Source organism: Piliocolobus tephrosceles, chromosome 9 (genome assembly GCF_002776525.5).
Source record: "Piliocolobus tephrosceles isolate RC106 chromosome 9, ASM277652v3, whole genome shotgun sequence".
In the NCBI taxonomy this organism is placed as follows: Eukaryota; Metazoa; Chordata; class Mammalia; order Primates; family Cercopithecidae; genus Piliocolobus; species Piliocolobus tephrosceles.
Window position 1 is genome coordinate 114,316,064 of NC_045442.1, and position 19,232 is coordinate 114,335,295.

The window sequence follows — 19,232 nt, forward strand, 5'->3', positions numbered from 1 at the left end:
CCTTCAATGTAGGCTCACATGCTTATTACTGCTGCACATATCCACAGCTTAATTGCCTGAGTTTATGGCCTGAATTTGTAAATACCTAAATATAACTTGTGAAGTTATTTTATTTCATGACTATTCTTTTGTGATGTCATATATATAACAAAAAAATATATATTTATTATATATAGAGATATATTTATTTTATACATATCTATGTTCACATATAATATTTAATACATGTATAAATATATGTATTAAATAAATTTATATTATAGATATATAATTAATATGTATAATATTTTATATATTTATATATAATTACATATCATGTTTATTTATAATATATATACATAGTAAATATATATATATATTTTATTCCTCACTTCTGGATTATAGTCCTTTGCATAAGGTTGATAGTCTCAGCCATCTGACATTCAAAATGTTTTCTTAAAGGTATATGATGGCTCAAGTAGCAGCTCTCATCTGCTAACTCAGCTTTGTGGAGATGAGAAACCACCTCTTATTCGTTCTAGTGGAGACAGCATGTTTATAAAACTGAGGACAGATGAAGGTCAGCAAGGACGTGGCTTTGAGGCTGAGTACCGGCAGAGTAAGTGTGAATACTGGCAGAGTAAGTGTAAATACCGGCAGAGTAAGTGTGAATACCGGCAGAGTAAGTATGTATACTGGCTGTTCAGTGCCGAGAATGGGCCTTCAAACTCTTGAAACAAACTGAAATAAGTGTAATGCATTGGTGTGAGCAATTGAACTTTATCTTAGTTTCTTATGTGAAAAATTTAACTCCATTTGAGGGAGAAATACGTATGTATTAAATTTAATCTCATGTAACTAAAACATCTGGCAAACTATAGAAACTTAAAAGAGTATTTAATATGCCGAGAGAGTTGCAGTTCAACGAAAGATCAGTGTAACAGACTAATGACCAATAGCTTTTCATTTGCATCACACATTGCAATCTTGCACTGTACGTTATATTATTCCAGTGTACATAATGGAGTATTGGAGGTAGGGTTGGTTTTATGAGTTTATGAGTTTTATGAGTTTTATGAGTCTACCTTAAAAGGTACCTTAATTTTATTAAGGAAAACTGTGGTCCATGTGAGTCATGCATGGAATAAGCATGTTCTTTACAGTAGAAAAATCTGGCTATTGTGCAGACGCCATTTTAAATCTACTTTCCCATATAGCAACATGGTGGAATTAAAGGAACATTGAACAAAATGTCAAGGGGCCTGGGATTTGTTCTGGCTCCTAACCCTTGAGAAGATCACTTTCCTTTGTGGTCCCCCAGTTTCTTCTTTTAGAAAAGGAGATTAAATTAGCTGGTCTCTAAACCTGCATTCTATCTCTAGAATTAAATGCTTTTTGAAGTTAGTTCCAAAATGGACATTCAAGAAAAACTGGCAGTATTTTCTTGAATTTGTTATTTGATAAAGACTTTTACTTTATCAAAGTAAAGTCTAGGTTTTGGAAATATAATTCTACTGAATCAAAATTTATCCATAATTTTACATAATTATCTTTTCCCACAGAATCAAAATTTATCCATAATTTTATGCAATTATCTGAAAATGGAATTAAAAGTCACAAAATTATTATCTGAATACACAATATTCCTTGAATTAATTGAAAGAGTAATAACATTTAACCTTGATTATGTATGAATTTTAAGATTCACATTCATTTACATCTGAGGATTAGGCTGAATCCTAGATCGTTTTGAATATTGAGTTTTAATATATAGCCTTTTTCTTCAGAAATGTATCACTAGTGTATAAAAAGGTTTCCCAAGTTCTATCAGAGATACATCTGTTTTACTATATAATCATTTTTCTAATTTTATTGCTGCTGTACTAATCTATTTCTTGGTTATAATCAGATTGTTTAAGGTTTTCTGCTTTTTCTTTTTATTTCTGAGATATTTTACTTTTCTCTCATAATTTCAGAGCCCTGAAAGTGTAAATGAGTGCACGTAAGAGGCAAAATCAGGGCAAACTAGTGAGATTATCTGTAAAATTTGCCACGGGAAATTGGAGATTTACAAATAGTGTAAGGTCTGAGTGCTGAGAGCAGCCCATGTTGTTTACTGGAATGTATTTTCCTGGGCCCTGTGTTGCCCCTAGTCATCGACGCACGTGGTCCCTATCTGCCTAATAGGTGTAACTTCTCACAGGCTTCTAAAACAATAAGATTATTCTTTAGAAATCCTTTATGTACAAAGCTGTGACCTAAAGATTTTCAAACAGAATGGGTTTAAGAATTCTCCCTGCTCCAACAAAGCAAAGTTTGAAGAGCCACAAATGTACACTTTTTAAACCCAAGTTATCAATGGTATTCTACCCACCTTCAGTAAGCATGTTGTAGTAGGAATACATCTGTGAACCCCACTTTCAGAGACAGCTCATTCCATATAATGTTTCTTTCCCATTCTCTTTTATTGCACATCATAGAGATAATATATTCCTTGTTTAAGTCATTAGGATTGGCTGAATTGGGCACCCAGGATTAGACATATTTAGAGGTATCTGGTTTGGTTTTGTTGAAAACTCAGCTCAAGAAAATGCCACCATTGGATTGAAGGCTTTTTTTTTTTTTTAAATTTCACATTTTCATTTCTTCTTTAAATCCTTTATACTCTGTCTATTCGCTTGGTACTTCCTGATGACTAACTAGAGGAAGAACGGAGCCTTTGTTGTGAATTTCATGCAGACTTTTGAATGTTCAACAAAGCCATGTTGTTACTCGTTTTTAGCACTCACATAGGATTTTGGGTTTTAAACTGTTCAATTTAAAAGTCAGAATTTCTGTCCCTTCCAAATGTTAACATTTAAAAAGCAGCAGCACAGAGCGTTGAGTGCGATTCTCTAACAAACAAATCAGACTGATCCCTGAATAGAATCAAGTTATTCTGCTCTCCACAAATTCAAGGGAATTTGGTGCCTATTTTAATATGACTACTTAATTTTCATGACTCTTTAGTTTGAGTTGACTTCAGTATTATTTCACATTTCTTCTAAATGGAAATCCTTTCACTAGGAAAATACTGCACCAAATATATATGTGTGTGTCTGTGTGTGTGTATGTATAGATACACACACATACATTCACATCATATATATGTGTGTACATACATATATGATTTTTATCTTTTTTTAAAGGAAAATCTCAGAGCAATTATGATGTATATAATAGTGGTTCTTAACAGTCATTTTTTTTTCCAGCATGTGAGAATGTGGTAATAGTCAATCAAACCTATGGCATCTTAGAGAGTATAGGGTATCCAAATCCTTATTCTGAAAATCAGCATTGCAACTGGACCATCCGGGCAACTACAGGCAACACGGTGAACTACACATTTTTAGCTTTCGACTTGGAATATCACATAAACTGCTCCACAGATTATTTAGAGGTACGTATTATAAAGCTTAATTGATCACTGCATTTTCAGGTCAAATTAGAATCCATCATGCTTTTTGGAATCAAATCCCTAATTCTGCCCCACGCATCTATAACACACCAACCACCCATGGTATTTGAACAGGTATATTTCATATTTAATGTATTAAATTGTGAATACAGAGAACTATCTATGTTTTTAGGTTTCAGTGTAACTTCTGGACTGATTGACCTCATATTATTTAACTTACATGGAAGGAGATTAATAACCTCTATTTTTTGTTGATTGTTTTTATGTTTGTTCTCTGTGTATAAGAGATCAGAAAATGATTGGGTATCTTGGATTTATTTAAGATGTCATTTGCCTAGTATGAGGTATCATGGTTTTGATTATTGTTTTTATTTTTAAATGTAAGTTCATTTCAGTATATTTTTATTTTTGTAAAATTGAAGTTTCAATTGTTATAATGATGACCACTAGTAACATTTTATTCAACTGTCTGTATGCAATTTTAGGCAATAAATGTTGCTTAAATATTAGGCAACCTTGAATATAAGGTGATCTGCTATTTCTGCAATAAGAAATTTTATTTTAAAAAGCTTTTTTGATAACTTGCATATGTAACTTTTAGGGCTATAAATTGAGGGATTATTTTGGCATCTACATTTCATCATCAGTAAAATCACTTTTTGGGTCATCTAACCCATTATCTTTATTTCTGTCTATATTGTTAATACATAACATTTCAAAAACTCCACATATAATGTTTGCACTAGATACCCTTTCTGAAGTGATAAGTACTTGCTCTGATAACAGGACATTTTTTTCCCACTCGCCCACCTACCAGCAGCCTGGTGACTTAAGGTAGTTCTTTTTAAGGTGGTCAGTGATTTTTAGAAGTCTTACTTACAAAGACTTCAACATCCATTGCTTACAGTTCTGGGGTCATATTCCCAGAAAAAAAAAATATGTTATTCTTGTAAAATGTTCTTAACTGTGTTTTTACAAGTTCTATAGGAAAACTAGCATTAGTTGAGGTTGTTTGAAGTTAACATATAGTTTCCAAATAGCACTTTTGTTTGTGAAAACAAAGCATTCTGCACTTTGAGAGACTCCGTGAGGTCCTAACTATAAGGAGATTCCCTTGTTTTTCAGAGATAATTTTTTGGGAAAAATTTTGCTTTACAACTACAAAAGTACAATATTATAGAAATATTAGTCATAGCGTTTACCCATTAGAAAGTTTTGTTTACCAGTATTCTAAGAAAATATGACACAACATAAAACAAACTTACAAGCACATACTTGGCAATGGTTTTAAAGTCCACCTTCCTTGACCTGGAGCTCGACTGATCTCCTTTCATTTACCTAGAGTAGGCATCCATTTCTTCACATAGTGAGACCTTGTTCATGTTTTAGAAAGAGCAGAAAAGTTGCTTTCAAAGTCCGTTGTTTATACCGTGAACACAGCAGTTGGTCATACCTCTTTTTACCAGTTAGGACTATCCTGATTCCCTACTGGACCGTGGGCTTCTTGAAGGTCTGTACTGTCTCCTACTAACTTTGTCCCAGTCACTAATTATACAGGTGGACATTACAGGAGTTCAGTCAGTTCAAGTTGAAATGAATATCACAGCCATATTTTAGTATCAGTTTAATGATAGCTACTAGTTAATGAGAAAGATTGAATTCCAAACTGGCGTTTTTGTATGACCGCCTACACATTCAGTGCAATCCTACAGATTTGAGCACAAACCAAACTGGAACTCATGACCTTGCCGAGCGTTGCACATGTAACAGTGTGCTGGGCACCATAATCATGATTTGGTAAAGTGTAATGGAGAAAGCTACAGAAAGGAGGATGCTTTTGAATTAGGCTTTAAAGGAGGCTTTGGCAGAAAGAGTGGGGAGGAAATGAGATGAAACATTTCCAGGACCTGAACTCCACTTCTTCTCACTCATTTGAGGATGGAATGGTAACAAAAAGGTGTTTAAAAACTCAAATTAAAAAATGCTTGTTCCAGCAACTGCAGAGTAGCTTATTAGAGCCCCTTATGGATGACGTGCCTGTCATGTTGTGGTCATGCCATTTCTCTTGTGCAACATTGATGGTGAAAGAGCAAAAAATACAAAATGAGAACCAGAAGTTCAGAGAGACCTTCCAAAAAACGGCACTGTTGCCAGAGGGAGGAGATTGTTTTCCATCTCTGTGAGCCAAGAGGCCAGACCAGAGCAGTAGCTGCAATAGCTGATCTATGATGGAAATTTTAACACACAAACAACCATTTTACAAAGAGAAAACTCACAAACACAGAAATCTAGCTTCCATTATTTTAATCGCTTCTTCTAGTTACAGGGTTTTTTTTCAACTGACTTCCCCAAATCCCAATTGGATGACTGTTACTATAGCCAGAATTTAGTTATTCTGAATTAATAAAATGGAAACTATAAAAAGACTTAATAGGTGCTGGTCACACACTATCCCGCCTTGATGAGAGGTATGGATTGGTAAAGGTTTCATTGGAAACCAAATCCATCCTTTATTATTTCACCCTCTGGGCAAAACAAAATGTTTCAGATCTGGAAATAAAATATGCAGTGGGAGAAGGGACCATTTGCTTAAAGCAGTAAGACCATGTACCCATGCAAACATGGGGAATCAACCTGAAGAGTTCTGGTTGTATTTTACAACTTGATTTCAGTCTTCCATTTTTATTTTGCATCTGAGTTTCCATGCAGAAGAGATTTCAAACGAGTGATTGAATATAGAAATGGAAATGGTAGATTTGGGAGGAATCAACATGGAGATGTATAGGAAGCTCAGGGTATTTGTTAAGTCAACAGGGAGCATGTGTGTAGTGAGAAGATGAAGTAGGAACACTAAGAGGTGGTTGTGGCTGGGTGTGGTGGCATACGCCTATAGTCCCAGCTACTCAGGATGCTGAGGCAGGAGAATCACTTGAACCCGGGAGGCGGAGGTTGCAGTGAGCTGAGATCGCACATTGCACTCCAGCCTGGGTGACGGAGTGAGACCCTGTCCCCCCCCCCCAAAAAAAAAAAGAGGTGATTGTGTCGTGGGAGCCAAGGGAAGAGCAGTTGAGAGAGGTCGTGGTTCAGAAGGGTCCCTTGGAGATAAGTGTGACTCTGGTCAGAGCAGGGTTTGTGGGGTGGCGAGAGCAGGAACCAGACAGTGTAAAGAGGCATGAAGAGGAGAGAGTGAGTGTAGACTGAAGTCTAGCTCCCTGAATTCTGGGGCTCTCTGTAACAAACCAGAGTGAGTGATGGCTTCTTTTCTCCAATCCTTATCCTTCATTTCCCTAACTGGTCCTCATCTAGTTCGCCTGTGCGGGACACACTCCTTTGCATGTTCTCTTGTGTGTCAGTGCCTCTTTAAATGTGGGCCCAGAATTGGATGCAACAGTTCAACTAAACCTGGGTAGGCCCAAGTAGGTTGGAACTATATTATCAAGTTCTTATATTTCTGGTGTTGTATGCTGAAGTTAAATGGAGTTTATTGTAGCTAAGTCATAATGTTGGCCTATATCAAGATTTATAATCTCCATATCACTTTTACATGAATTATTATGCTTTATAGCCTTAGCTTATATAATTTTTAAAAATCTAAACAGAGATATTGTTCCTAATAACTCAGATTTGATTTTGTCTGGGAATCCCAACACATCATGACCTCCCTAAATCTTAATTCATTCCTTTTCAGAGCATTATTCATTTGCATATAGACTCATTGGCCACTGACCTAGTACTTCTTCAAAAATAATTGATAAAAATGTCAAACAAGATTGCATCTGTTTCAAATACTCTTAAACGATAGGTTCTTTTGGTTAAAATTGGTCTATTATTAAGTGCTTTTGGAATAGCACTATTCAAACTACTAGGTAATAAAAGCTAATATCTATTCAGCATGTATTATTTGCCAGGTAATTCTCACAGCAACCCTGTATTATAAGAAATATTATCCTCATTCGTTAGGTGAGAAAAGTGAGACAGATACAGGTTGTCCATATTCAGAAAGATTGTAAGTGTCAAGGCAGGCTTTCTAGCAGGCACTGTGACTCCACACCGATGCTCTCAGCCATAACACCACACACCGCGGGGGCACTCTCACAACTTCCTGTCACCTTCACAGGGATCGTGGGGGAGTGTTCCCGCAGCCCCCAAGTCTACCATTCTATCGAAGAGAAACCAATGTTTTGCCTGACTCCATAAATAAGCAGGTGTCATTTATTATAATTACCTCTTTCTTTGCTTCATGTTGACAAATTATTTTTAGTGTCTAATTTAGAATTTTTCCAAAAATTACTCTTAATCTTACTGACCTACGAGATTCTAGAATGAATCTTCCCCCATCTTGGAAGCTGGAACGTTTTCCCTTCAGCCCTCTGGCAGCCCTGCTGGTTCTCCTTGCCTGGGCTTGCACTCTTGGTTGCGGCACCGAAACACAATCTGAGCCACATGAAGATGACAGGCATGTGTGACAGTCACATTACTCTGAGAAGGCTCACACCTCCCCCAACACAGGAGAGGCTGAGAAGCCCGGAGAAGGTGGAAAGCCAAGGCAGTGAGGTGGATTCTCCACTCCCACTTCCTAAAGCTCTGCTCCTGCTCCCTGACTATTCCCACCCATTCCCGTCTCTCCCCAAAGGCTCCCTCTGAGTTTCAGCAACCTCAGAATTTCAGCTTCAACAACGTGGCCACCCCAGCCTTGACCCTACAGGATCATTGACCTTAAGTGCTTGCATACAACCAGACTTTCTTGTGGTGACAAATCCCCAGCACAGGGAGCTCGTGTGTTTGAGCTCGACAGCAAAGGTATGGGTCTAGCCTGCCTATGGACAGTACCCTTTAGGGCAGTGCAGCCAAGCCCTCCGGCCAGTGATGTTCACAGATTATGTTCTGGGCAGAAGCAGAACCTGTGAGCAGGGGCATAGATTCTGCTGGAATGCTAAAACATTATTTTTTTTTAATTTAACTTTTAATTTCAGGGTATGTGCACTACCCTAATAGTAGTACACATACCCCGAACTTATTTATTATATAGATAAATTTGTGTCACGGGGGTTTGTTGCATAGATCATTTCATCACCTAGGTATTTAGCCTAGTACTTATTATTTTTTTGGATCCTCTCCCTCCTCTCACCCTCTACCCTCAGGTAGGCCCCAGTGCATGTTGTTTCCCCGTCATGTGTCTATGTGTTCTTGGCACTTAGCTCCCACATATAAGTGAGAACGTGCAGTACTTGATTTTATGTTTCCTGCATTAGTTTGCTAAGGAAAATGGCCTCCAGTTCCATTCACATTCTTGCAAAGGACCTGATCTTGCTCTTTTTTATGGCTGTGTCAAAAACATTAACCATGAATTAAGCACCCATGAATTCACCAAGATTACAAAATCAGCTTTGTGATGACTATACCTTTCAGTGCCGTGGAATGTAATTCCCTTAAGCCTGGAAAAGTTCACTGAAAGGAGTTGACTCTTTTATCTTCTAAACTGGAATTCCATGTGTCTTCTTGCAGCTTCAAAATCAAACTAGGCATGTTTCTACCTCCTCTTCATTGACATCACACTCTCTTCTGAAAGCATCAGTCCCATTCATGTTTCCATCTTTCATTTGCCCTAGTCACAGCCTTAAAATTAGACATTTTTTTCTAATGTTCAACAATATTTTTCTGTGCCATTTCCCAAAGTTTAGCTAGTTTGTATGTGTACCCATAAAATGGTCAGAAAGTTCCCATGTAGACCCTTGGGTTTCTGCTTAGATTGATCTCTTTAAAGGGTTCTCCTTTCTTGCAGCCCCACAAAATTATTCCTGATTTTGTAGTGAGAATTTAGGTTTTCAGAATTTGCCAATTTTCTAGAATTTTCTTTCCTTTTTCAATTGCTTTTTCATTTGTTTTTTGCTTTTTTTTTTTTAAATCCATAGGTTTATATCTTGTTTTGAAGTTTGAATCCCCAAAACCTTAGTCCTGTTAAGTGGTCAGCCATCACAGGCTCTAAGTTAAGGCAAGGGATCACTGTCTTCTACTGTTTTGGTCACTTCTGTATTAACAACCACTTCTTTGCTCGCCGGCATTAGTACGGAGTTGCACTTCTCTTCACTGTCTCCTTTATATGAGGAGAGCATATCGAGAATTCAACAAATGCTACATTTTTTGGGGAACAAGGCATCTCATAGGTGTCCATATGGTTGAAACAGTCTTCCTGTCACCACCCCTGTAGATCTCTTTTGGTACTTTAGTGTTGATAGATTTCCTTTTCAAACGATTGCAGTCTGTACTGAAAAGAAGCTGAGGTGGGAGGATAAAGTCCTTATAACTGGCTACCAAATCTGGCTGCATTCCAGAATCATCTGGGGATCTTGTTAGAAAAATTTATTCCTAGTCCTCACCCCAGACTTAATCAAATCCTTGAGGATTCCCCAGGAGCAAGCTTTGCAGAAGCCCCTGGTCTAGCACTTGAGACCACTGTTCATAGCCCACTTCCCCCAAAATAACCTGTTTCATCCTCACTTCAATACTGTCTCCTGGGGAGGGAAAAGTATCTTAATAGGCATCTTCTTAACATACATTTGCCTGCTATTAAATGTTACTTTCCAATGAGGACTTGCTCTTCCATTGCTATGGCTGAGTTATGTATTTTATCTCACCAAGGCCTGGTCATACTGTTATTACATTTACCTCATTATATTAAAAATGTCAGATTCACTTTACAGTTTTTATATTCTGATTCTAAACTTTCTCCCCCTTTTCCTTATCGGGCACCTTGGCCACTGTCATCTTCCATTAACTGATTTTATTCCTTCCCCTTTTCCACTAAAGTCCATTTCAAGTCCTCCTGATTGTGTGGGGGACTTCGATCAAAGGCGTTTCCCTCCAGTCTTTATAACATGCATTCCATCTCTTGCCAAATCCTTGCTGATGTCATCCTGTTCACCCCAGATGCTTATATCACAGTTTATTGCACTCCCATGTCCTCCTTTCAGTTGCAAAATAATGCATTCCAAGTGGACGAATGGATAAAAAAAATCACCAGTATCCCTGAATCTTTCAGTTTCACATCCATATTCTCCATGTCTATAGCCTGAACAACATTTTCCATATACCACGACTGAGAAACATCAGGCTCATGGGATATTGTCAATACTTAAAGTGATGCTAGCTGTTACGGAGAACTCATACATTCGCAGATGCTTACTGCAACACTAGGTTATTTCTAATCACATCAGAGTCAAAGGCAGGTAGGTGTTCCTGGCTTCCATGTGGTAGTTCATGAAACCAAAGGAAGGGGAAGTCAATTTGCGGAAGCCACATAACTGTCTCTGCCACAAATGTTGATTGATGTTTCACAAATAGAGACCTACATTCTAATAAATCTGGGATATGCCAAATTAAACACAATTAAGCAGGGTTTGTTGTTTTGTTTTGCGTTTGCTGTGGTATTTCCTCAGGCTGTCACTATCCTAAATATACATTCTTCATTCCTTTATCCATGCATCCAGTCAGTAGGATATATTTTAGACACCTAGGCTATGGACATATGACTGTTTTATCATCAGTTTTCCTTGTAATAATGGAGAAAACACACTTTAATCAATTTATCACACTATAAAAATTTAACCTCAGACAGTGTTAAGTGGTGGGAGGGAAAGTTATGGTGTACCCAGAAGGCATGAGATGGGGACTGAGCTCCTTTGTGGGTCAGGAAAGGCCTCCCTGAGGATGAATAACACATCAGGTGCCAGGAGGCTTGAGATGTGAGGGACTGGAAGGAGAGCAGTGTGAGGCTCTCAGGTGGACAGGGACCTGGCCTGCAGAGCAGGGTGGGCACATTAAGAGTTTTGGTGACCTCCTGGAGAGCAGCAGGAGGTCTTTCAAGGGTGTGGTCAGATCTGCACTTTTAAAACAATCACTCTGACTGCCAGAATAAACTGGAGGGAGGTAAGAGTTATGGTGAAGACCCAGGAAGAGGATTGCTGTAGGCCAAGGGAGAGAGAGGGCTCCAGGTCTTCACCATTGCGGGGAGGAGGCATGTGATTGAAGGATTTAAGAGAACTTAGGAGGTACAATTGACAAAGATGGATGAACAACAGGATGAAGGAAAGGGAGACATCAGAATATAGCCTGATAGAACTGCACGCAGGGACAGCCAGCAGGGGAGATTAGTCCCAAAGAGATTATCTTTGCCCAGAAGTCTGATTAATGAACATCTATTGGACATTTGTATTCCACAGAACATTCTCAGGAAAACATTATTCTAGAGGTATTTTCCAAGTTTATTTCATTTTCCCCTCACACAAACAAGCAAACTTTGAAGTTCATGAGGTATTAGAGAGTTCTTCGCATCTCAGATGTTTATTTTGAGAATTACAATAATATTTATCATTAATGGAATGCCCATCATGTGCTAGACACTACTACGGATACTTTGATAGATATAATTGCCTGTCCTCATAGTAGTCCAGTAACTGAGTATAATTATGCCCACAGGAGAGCAGGGACTGAGATGGGAACCATATCAGTGCAGGGAGTGTCATCACTGCAGAAAGTGATGAACCTCCGTTCACACTCAGTGCTGCATGAATAGAGTGTGGGCTCTGGAGTCCACCTGGCTCCAAAGCTCTTTACCAGCTGTGATGTTGGGCAAGGAATTTAATATCTGGCTGCTTTGGTTCTCTCGTGCGTAAAATGAAGATAATAATCCAGACACCTGGAAAATATTGAGTCCTCAGGAAATGCTTATTACTCCCCTCCACGCCGCTTCTGGAGAGAGCCCAGCTCCTGCCTGGTCATTCAGCTTCTTCCTGGGACACTTCAGGAAATGGTCCTCACCCTTACACCAGCCGACCTCCATCTCTTGGAAATGTCATCTCCATTCCTGGTGCCCTGCCAGTTAGGAGCGGTGGCTCCTCCCTGGCGAGGTCTAGCTTCCTTTCCGGGCAGAGTTCACATTTTGTTTTCTTTCTCTTCTGAGTTCCCTAACTCGATTCATGGACGTCTCCATAAGGGCTTTGCTTTCTCTGTGTGCCCTCAGAATCTGTTTAAAGGCAAATTTCTTCTGTCCTTGTAAAGGCCTTGCGTCGTCTCTAATAAGTGAAGCGTAAATCAACGTTTGTGTTTGCAGTGCACATCACTGCTGGTCACATGACAGCATAACAGATTCCAAAAAGGTGCCAAGGACGATTCTTCAGTTTCCAAATTGCTTGGTTTAAAGGTAAACCCCAGTCTTTAGCTCCCTATTGAAAACAGCTCCAGGCACTGTGCTTTCTATTGTTCTAGAGGGGAGTTGCTGGAATTAGAACTGCCTCAGCCAGCACTCTTTTATCTGCTGGCTATGGTGGGATGCTAACGACAAAGATGTAGTAAGTCCTCTAGCACTCACTCGCAAGAGAGTGTCTTCTGGGCACCCAGACATGTGATAGGATGTGCTACATTGTTAGTCTCTGTACCTGCTTCAGAGTGAAGCAGGTAACTTCAGAATGAAGTTTAAACCCAAACTCCACTACTTAGTAGCTAGGTGACCTTGGGCAAGTTCCTTAGTGTCTATGTGCCTCACTTTCCGCTTCTGTAAAACGGAGTAATAAGAGTCAATGAGTCCATGTATGTAAAGAGCCAAAACAAAGTCTGGCAAATAGCGAACACATCTATAAATGTTCACTGTTATTATTTGCACTGATGCTGATGTAGGAGAAACACCTTAGTAAGGTGTAGAGAAATTTACAAATAGAGAGCCTTCAATTCTTTAGCTTGAGACATAATTAATGATTCATTTCTAACACATTTAATTTTCCTCGTTTTCTGCCTGCTGCTTGCTTGGTTAATGCATTTTGACCCTTCTCACTAAGGATAAATGACAAATGATAAAACCAACAATTTTTGTCCACTTATTTTACTCAAAACTCTGTTAAGAAAAATAATGAAAAAAATTTTAATTTCAATGACTAACAGGAGCATTCGTACAGTCCCTATCATTTTAAAAATTGTTTTGGTTACTCTCTATTTTTAGAGAGAATAAAGACTTGCTGTATCCTCGAGTTTAACAACGCTTATTTTATTTTATTTTTGAGACAGAGTCTTGCTCTGTCACCCAGGCTGGAGTGCAGTGGCATGATCTTGGCTCACTGCAACCTCTGCCTCCTTGGGTTCAAATGATTCTCCTGCCTCAGCCTCCTGAGTAGCTGGGACCACAGGCTCCCGCCACCACACCTGGCTAATTTTTGTATTTTCAGTAGAGATGGGGTTTCACCATGTTGATCAGGCTGGTCTTGAACTCCCGACCTCAGGTGATTCACCCACCTTGGCTTCCCAAAGTGCTGGGGATTACAGGCATGAGCCACCACGCCCGACCAACAATGCTTATTCTTAAGAAAAGAATTGCCAATGAAGTAAATAGGAAAAATTCTTCTTGAGTAGTTGATGCCTTTTCGAAATATTAAATTACTAAACCTCTACCTACCTCAGTTTCCAGAACTCTAAAATGGAAATAACAATACTACCTGCATTACAGAGCTGCTACGAGTTTTAACTTATAATAATGACCAGCACGGAATAAGTGATAATACATGTTACCTATGGTTATTTTAACATAAACATAGCCTCATGGATTATTTTTTGCTCTCTGAAGCAGGAGACCCCAATCTTTTTGGCACCATGGACCATTTTAGTGGAAGACAGTTTTTCCACGGACCAGGGATGGGGTCCCGGGGAGGGTGGTTTTGAGATGATTCAAGTGCATTGTATTTATTGTGCATTTTATTTCCATTATTCTTACATTGTAATATATAATGAAATAATTATACAAGTCACCATCATGTAGAATCAGTGGGAGCCCTAAACTTGGTTTCCTGTATTAGACGGTACCACTGGGGGGTGATGGGAAACAGTGACAGATCATCAGTCGTTCGATTCTCATAAGGAGCAAGAAACCTAGATCCCTCCCATGTGCAGTTCACAATAGGGTTCATGCTCCTATGAGAGTTTAATGCCACCAGTACCGATCTGGGGATTAGGGTCCTTGCTCTATAGCATGTTGCGGTAAATAAATCTGTGGTTTCCAGAGCAGCCTGCCCAATTGTAATTTACATCAATTGGCCCCACTGTGTTGAAAGCAGTGCTGCTTCTCCTGCCTTCCAGTTTTCCTGCAAAAGCCACGGGGATTGTAGATAACATCCTGTTTTCCAGTTGGCGAGATGCAGAGAGGCAGATGAGATTTTGTCTGAGCAGCAGTGGATCTGAGCCGATTTTGATTATGGCTCCACCTCCAACGCTTCCTGGGCAGATGAGTCATGCTTCCTGGAACTGTCTGTCAAAGGAAGTTTGCTTCTGGGACTTCTGCATTTTGCTTAGAGCTTAGAGATAAGCTATTACAATTCTAAGTTCAGCTGCTATTCAAAAACATGCATAAAAGCTGGGAAGAGTTTACCAAACATTTCAATTTATATCTTAATACCAAATATGAGTCTAGCACCATACTAAGCATGATACCTGGATTCAAAAAAAGTTTAGAATGAAATATATCTGTTAGTGAAGCCAGATGCTTTGTAGTGTCATTGAGTTTAGTATGAGGCATTTTAGAAAAAATTTTGGTTTTAAGATTGCCTGAGGAAAATGTGATTTTTTTAATTACAAAAAATTGAAAGAAGAAATGTTATTTCAGTGTGATCAAAATCCCTTTCCTTAAAAAGAAATGCTGATCTTTTCTGAGCATCTTTCACAATGAAGGATTCTCATATGATTGCATTAATTTGCAGCAGTTAATGAACCAAACATTCCAACCTTCAAAAGAGCCTCTGCTCTAAGATTCAAAAGAAACTCTGCATGTTTTCTCTCTTCAAACGTGAAGAACAGAATTAGGATGAATAATAATTAAACTTAAAATAATTTCTAAACTACCCTGAAGCAGTAAAAATTCCATTAGATCCTCAGAACTTGAATTGTCCTATGCACACTGCCTTTCCTGGTTGACCTCAGGTTGCTCTTCTCCTCAGACTGGCCAAAGGCAGGGCGACCGAAAGGTCTCTTCCACCATCAGACAGGCTCATGGTATGAATAAGCATGCATTGAGCAAAATGCTAAATGTTAAACACTGGTAATCACAGCTGTGGATTTCAGTTAACTATGTTGACTTTCTACTTTTTAAAATGGGAAAGATTTCCAATTGCAACATTACAGAATTTTGTTTAAACACAACATCTTTACCCTGCAGTTCCTACATTGGCTCTTTGTTTGTTTGTTTATTATTTTTTCTTTCTTTCTTTATTTGTTTTGAGATGGAGTCTCACTCTGTTGCCCAGGCTTGAGTGCAGTGGCACATTCTCAACTCACTGCAACCTCCGCCTCCCAGATTCAAGCCATTCTCCTCTCTCAGCCTCCTGAGTAGCTGAGATTACACGCACCCACCACCACGCCTGGCTAATTTTTGTATTTTTAGTAGAGACGGGGTTTCGCCATCATGGCCAGTCTGGTCTCGAGCTCCTGGCCTCACGTGATCCAGTCACCTTGGCCTCCCAAAGTGCTGGGATTACAGGCGTGAACCACCATGCCTGGCGGGCTCTTTATTTAATAGACTCTCTTTTCCTGCTCTCACTGTCTTCAGGGAGAACCCGGATGGCAGTCCGCCGGCTTCTTCCAGCTCAAAGGTCTATGATTTCACGTTGTTCTATGAACCAGGTTCTTCTCTGTTCCTGAGACCGTCTGCAGCAGGTGGTGAGAATTTTAAGAGGCAGAATAATAATAATAATAATAATAATAATAATAATAATAAATGTTCAGTGTTTCACTGTAGCAGGACAATTGGCAGAGGGAAGGCTGAGGTTTATGAATTAAATTTTCATGTATACACAGGAGAGTATGCTTGGCTTTCAAAGCATTTCACTTACCAGTAGGGAGGGATTTAGAAGCCCTTGCTCCATCAGTGACTATTGAAATTTATGTTTACATGAAGCTGTCAGTCCCTGAACATCTGAAGACATTATTATTTTTAAAAAATTTTAATTTTATGTGGGTACATAGGTGTATATGTTATGGGGTACATGCTATGTTTTGATATAGGTATGCAATGGGTAATAGTCACATCATGGGAATAAATAAATAATTTTTTATAAATAATTAGTCTAATTAATAATAAACTAGTTATGATAAAAGGAAGCACTATAGGCAAAATATGATTTTAAATTAATGCTGGAGCAGATTACCTTACATGGTAACATTTCAGTGGATTAATTTTTACGTATAACCTTGAGATACATAAGAAAAGATTGTGGAGATAGACAATATAATATTTTTAGTAGGCCCGGTGTTTATTTGACAGTCTAAAAGGGCATGAAATTCTGAGATTGGAGAAGCATTACTAATGCATATCTCTATTGCCATGTCAATAGGTCCCCAAAGATATTGCTTTAAAAATAAATTTATTGGATCACAAAGGAATTCATAGTCATTATAGGAAATCGGGAAAATTTAGAAAATCGTAGAAAAAACTAGATTAAAAAATCCTAAATTATATCACTATTACTAATATTTGGTGGTATTGATTTCATGTCATCGCTCCTTGTATATTTATTTTATTTTAATATTCAAAGGAGATTATTCTGTACACACTAACCCATAATAATATTTTTCACCTAACAATAGCTTGTGACTATTTCCCCATGTTATTTATTATGTCATTTTCAACTTTGCACATCCCATCATCACAATATAGCCACCAATTCTTGTTGTGAAACACTTACAATCTTTTTTAAATCTTTACCATTATAAACAGTTCTGAGATAAGTATCTTTGTAGTTAAATGTTTTCCCACATCCATGATTAGACAATGATTTAAAAAATAAACAGACCCAAATTGTGGCTTCTAACAGGAGTAGTATATAGAAAGCAGAAATAAAAATGCAAATTCACTAGTAAGAACAGACAGCAACTAGCCACCACATAGAAGAGAAACACTGGTTTTTATATGAGACAGACCTGTAACTCAGAGTGACGCCAAGTAACTCAAAATGTGGTCTTTCGATGGGGTTTTTGCTCTCATGCAAAGCCCAGCATTATGAGTAATGGTTACTTTTAGATGACATTTCATATTTCCTGCCCCACCCTCTCAGCACATGGCAAGGCGGCTTTTCCTGTGCCTATCTCAGGGAGCATGCTATAAGTGGCCATGAGCCTTATGGAGGGGACTTAGCCTCCTGAGGGCCATCTTGGAGTCAGCTGGGATTAACCATGCTCTGCTTATCGGCCTTCCTCTACATTTGCCTCATTTATCCACCATGATTTGATTTTGCATTTGCCCCCTTGGGCATGACTTGTCCACAATGGGAGCCCTGTATCTCCTCTGTGATTCTTATTTTTCATTTATTTATTTTTTTGAGACAGAGTCTTGCTCTGTTTCCCAGGCTGTAGTGCAACGGTGCAATCTTGGCACCGAGTGGTGCAAGCTCCACCTCCTAGGGTTCAAGCGATTCTCCTGCCTCAGCCTTCCAAGTATCTGGGACTACAGGTGTACACCACCATACCCGGGTAATTTTTTGTATTTTTAGTAGAGACAGGGTTTCGCCATGTTGCCCAGGCTGGTCTTAAACTCCTGGCCTCAAGTGATCACCAGCTTCGGCCTCCCTAAGGGCTGGGATTACAGGCTTGAGCCACCACGCCCAGCCTCTGTGATTCTTGTTTTGCAATTTCTACTGTTGTTGCAGGAACATTTCAAAACCTTTCAAATTTAAAGTAACCTAAACTTGGATAAAGTTCCAAGTTTTTCCAGGAGATGTGAGTGCAAACTTCAGTATCAACATTTTTAACGATCGCCCTAATGAGGCCTCTCCATAGATCCTGCTGTGGTGGTTGTTTGGGGTGGGGAACATCCGAGCAGATGCCCTGAGAATTCCCTAGGTCCCATCCTTCTGGAGCTCCAGTGATTCAGCAGTGGGAACTACAGGGCTGGGTAGGACCCAAAGGGGAGGGGAGGCTGCAACAGGAAGAAATGCTTCTCACTTTTAGCACGAGAGCCACTTTGCTTGCCAATGGACTCTATCCACCTCACCATGGCAGCCTTAACAGCTTCTGGTTTTCTAACTCTCTTTGCTGCTGTCCCCTGCATGATCTGTCCTCCTGCAGTCCCCGCCACACACAGCATACTTATCTCCACCCCACACATGATGATTCGCCTTGGTTTCTGCCTGGCTGTCCGGGATGCCTCAGTCTCCACAATGCCCAAGTTGTCATAGCAACACACTGCAAGGAATGGCCTCCACCTCCTCACTGAATTCATCACTTCCCCGTCTGCCCTACCAGTGATGATTTCTGTGAACTCTTTTACATGAGTCAGCTCCTGTTCTCTAATCCCCAACATCTTTCTTTTCTCAAAGCTATTTTGGGGTGGTTTCTCTGGAAAAAATGTTGATTCCCTTTGCCTCTGACAAAGAGTTAGAGTAACATTTTGAGCACATTCCACATGCCAGGCCTCATAGCAAACCTATTACGTGGTTTATCTCATTTGCTGTTGGCAACAATATTATGAGATAAGTATCATTATGGTGCCAAATTTATAGATAAAGACATTTTAGGTTGAAGAAGTTCAATAATTTTCACAAAATTGTGTTCTCTAAATTTTAGAGCTGGACTATGAACACAGAGCCTGGCTCTGGCCACATTGACATTAGAACATTCTACAATAAAGTTACTTTCCTGCTTGTGATTGAAATATAATGTTCTATTAGTGACACTGTCTTCAAAATGCCATTCTGTAAAATCATTGAGTATAGTTCTCAAAAATTTAACGTTCATCTTTTCATTGACTAGAATTTTTATTCTGTAGAAA

At 39.0% G+C, this 19,232-nt stretch overlaps 1 protein-coding gene across 1 annotated transcript in view; it reads left to right on the forward strand.

Annotated features, from left to right (window-relative positions):
- CUBN (cubilin) overlaps positions 1–19,232 on the forward strand; it is a 336,941-nt gene that overhangs the window by 104,685 nt on the left and 213,024 nt on the right. Inside the window, exons 27-28 of the mRNA XM_023223232.1 lie at positions 442–598; positions 3,231–3,418. Coding sequence (XP_023079000.1) covers positions 442–598; positions 3,231–3,418 — 345 coding nt within the window. The remainder of the gene's footprint in view (positions 1–441; positions 599–3,230; positions 3,419–19,232) is intronic.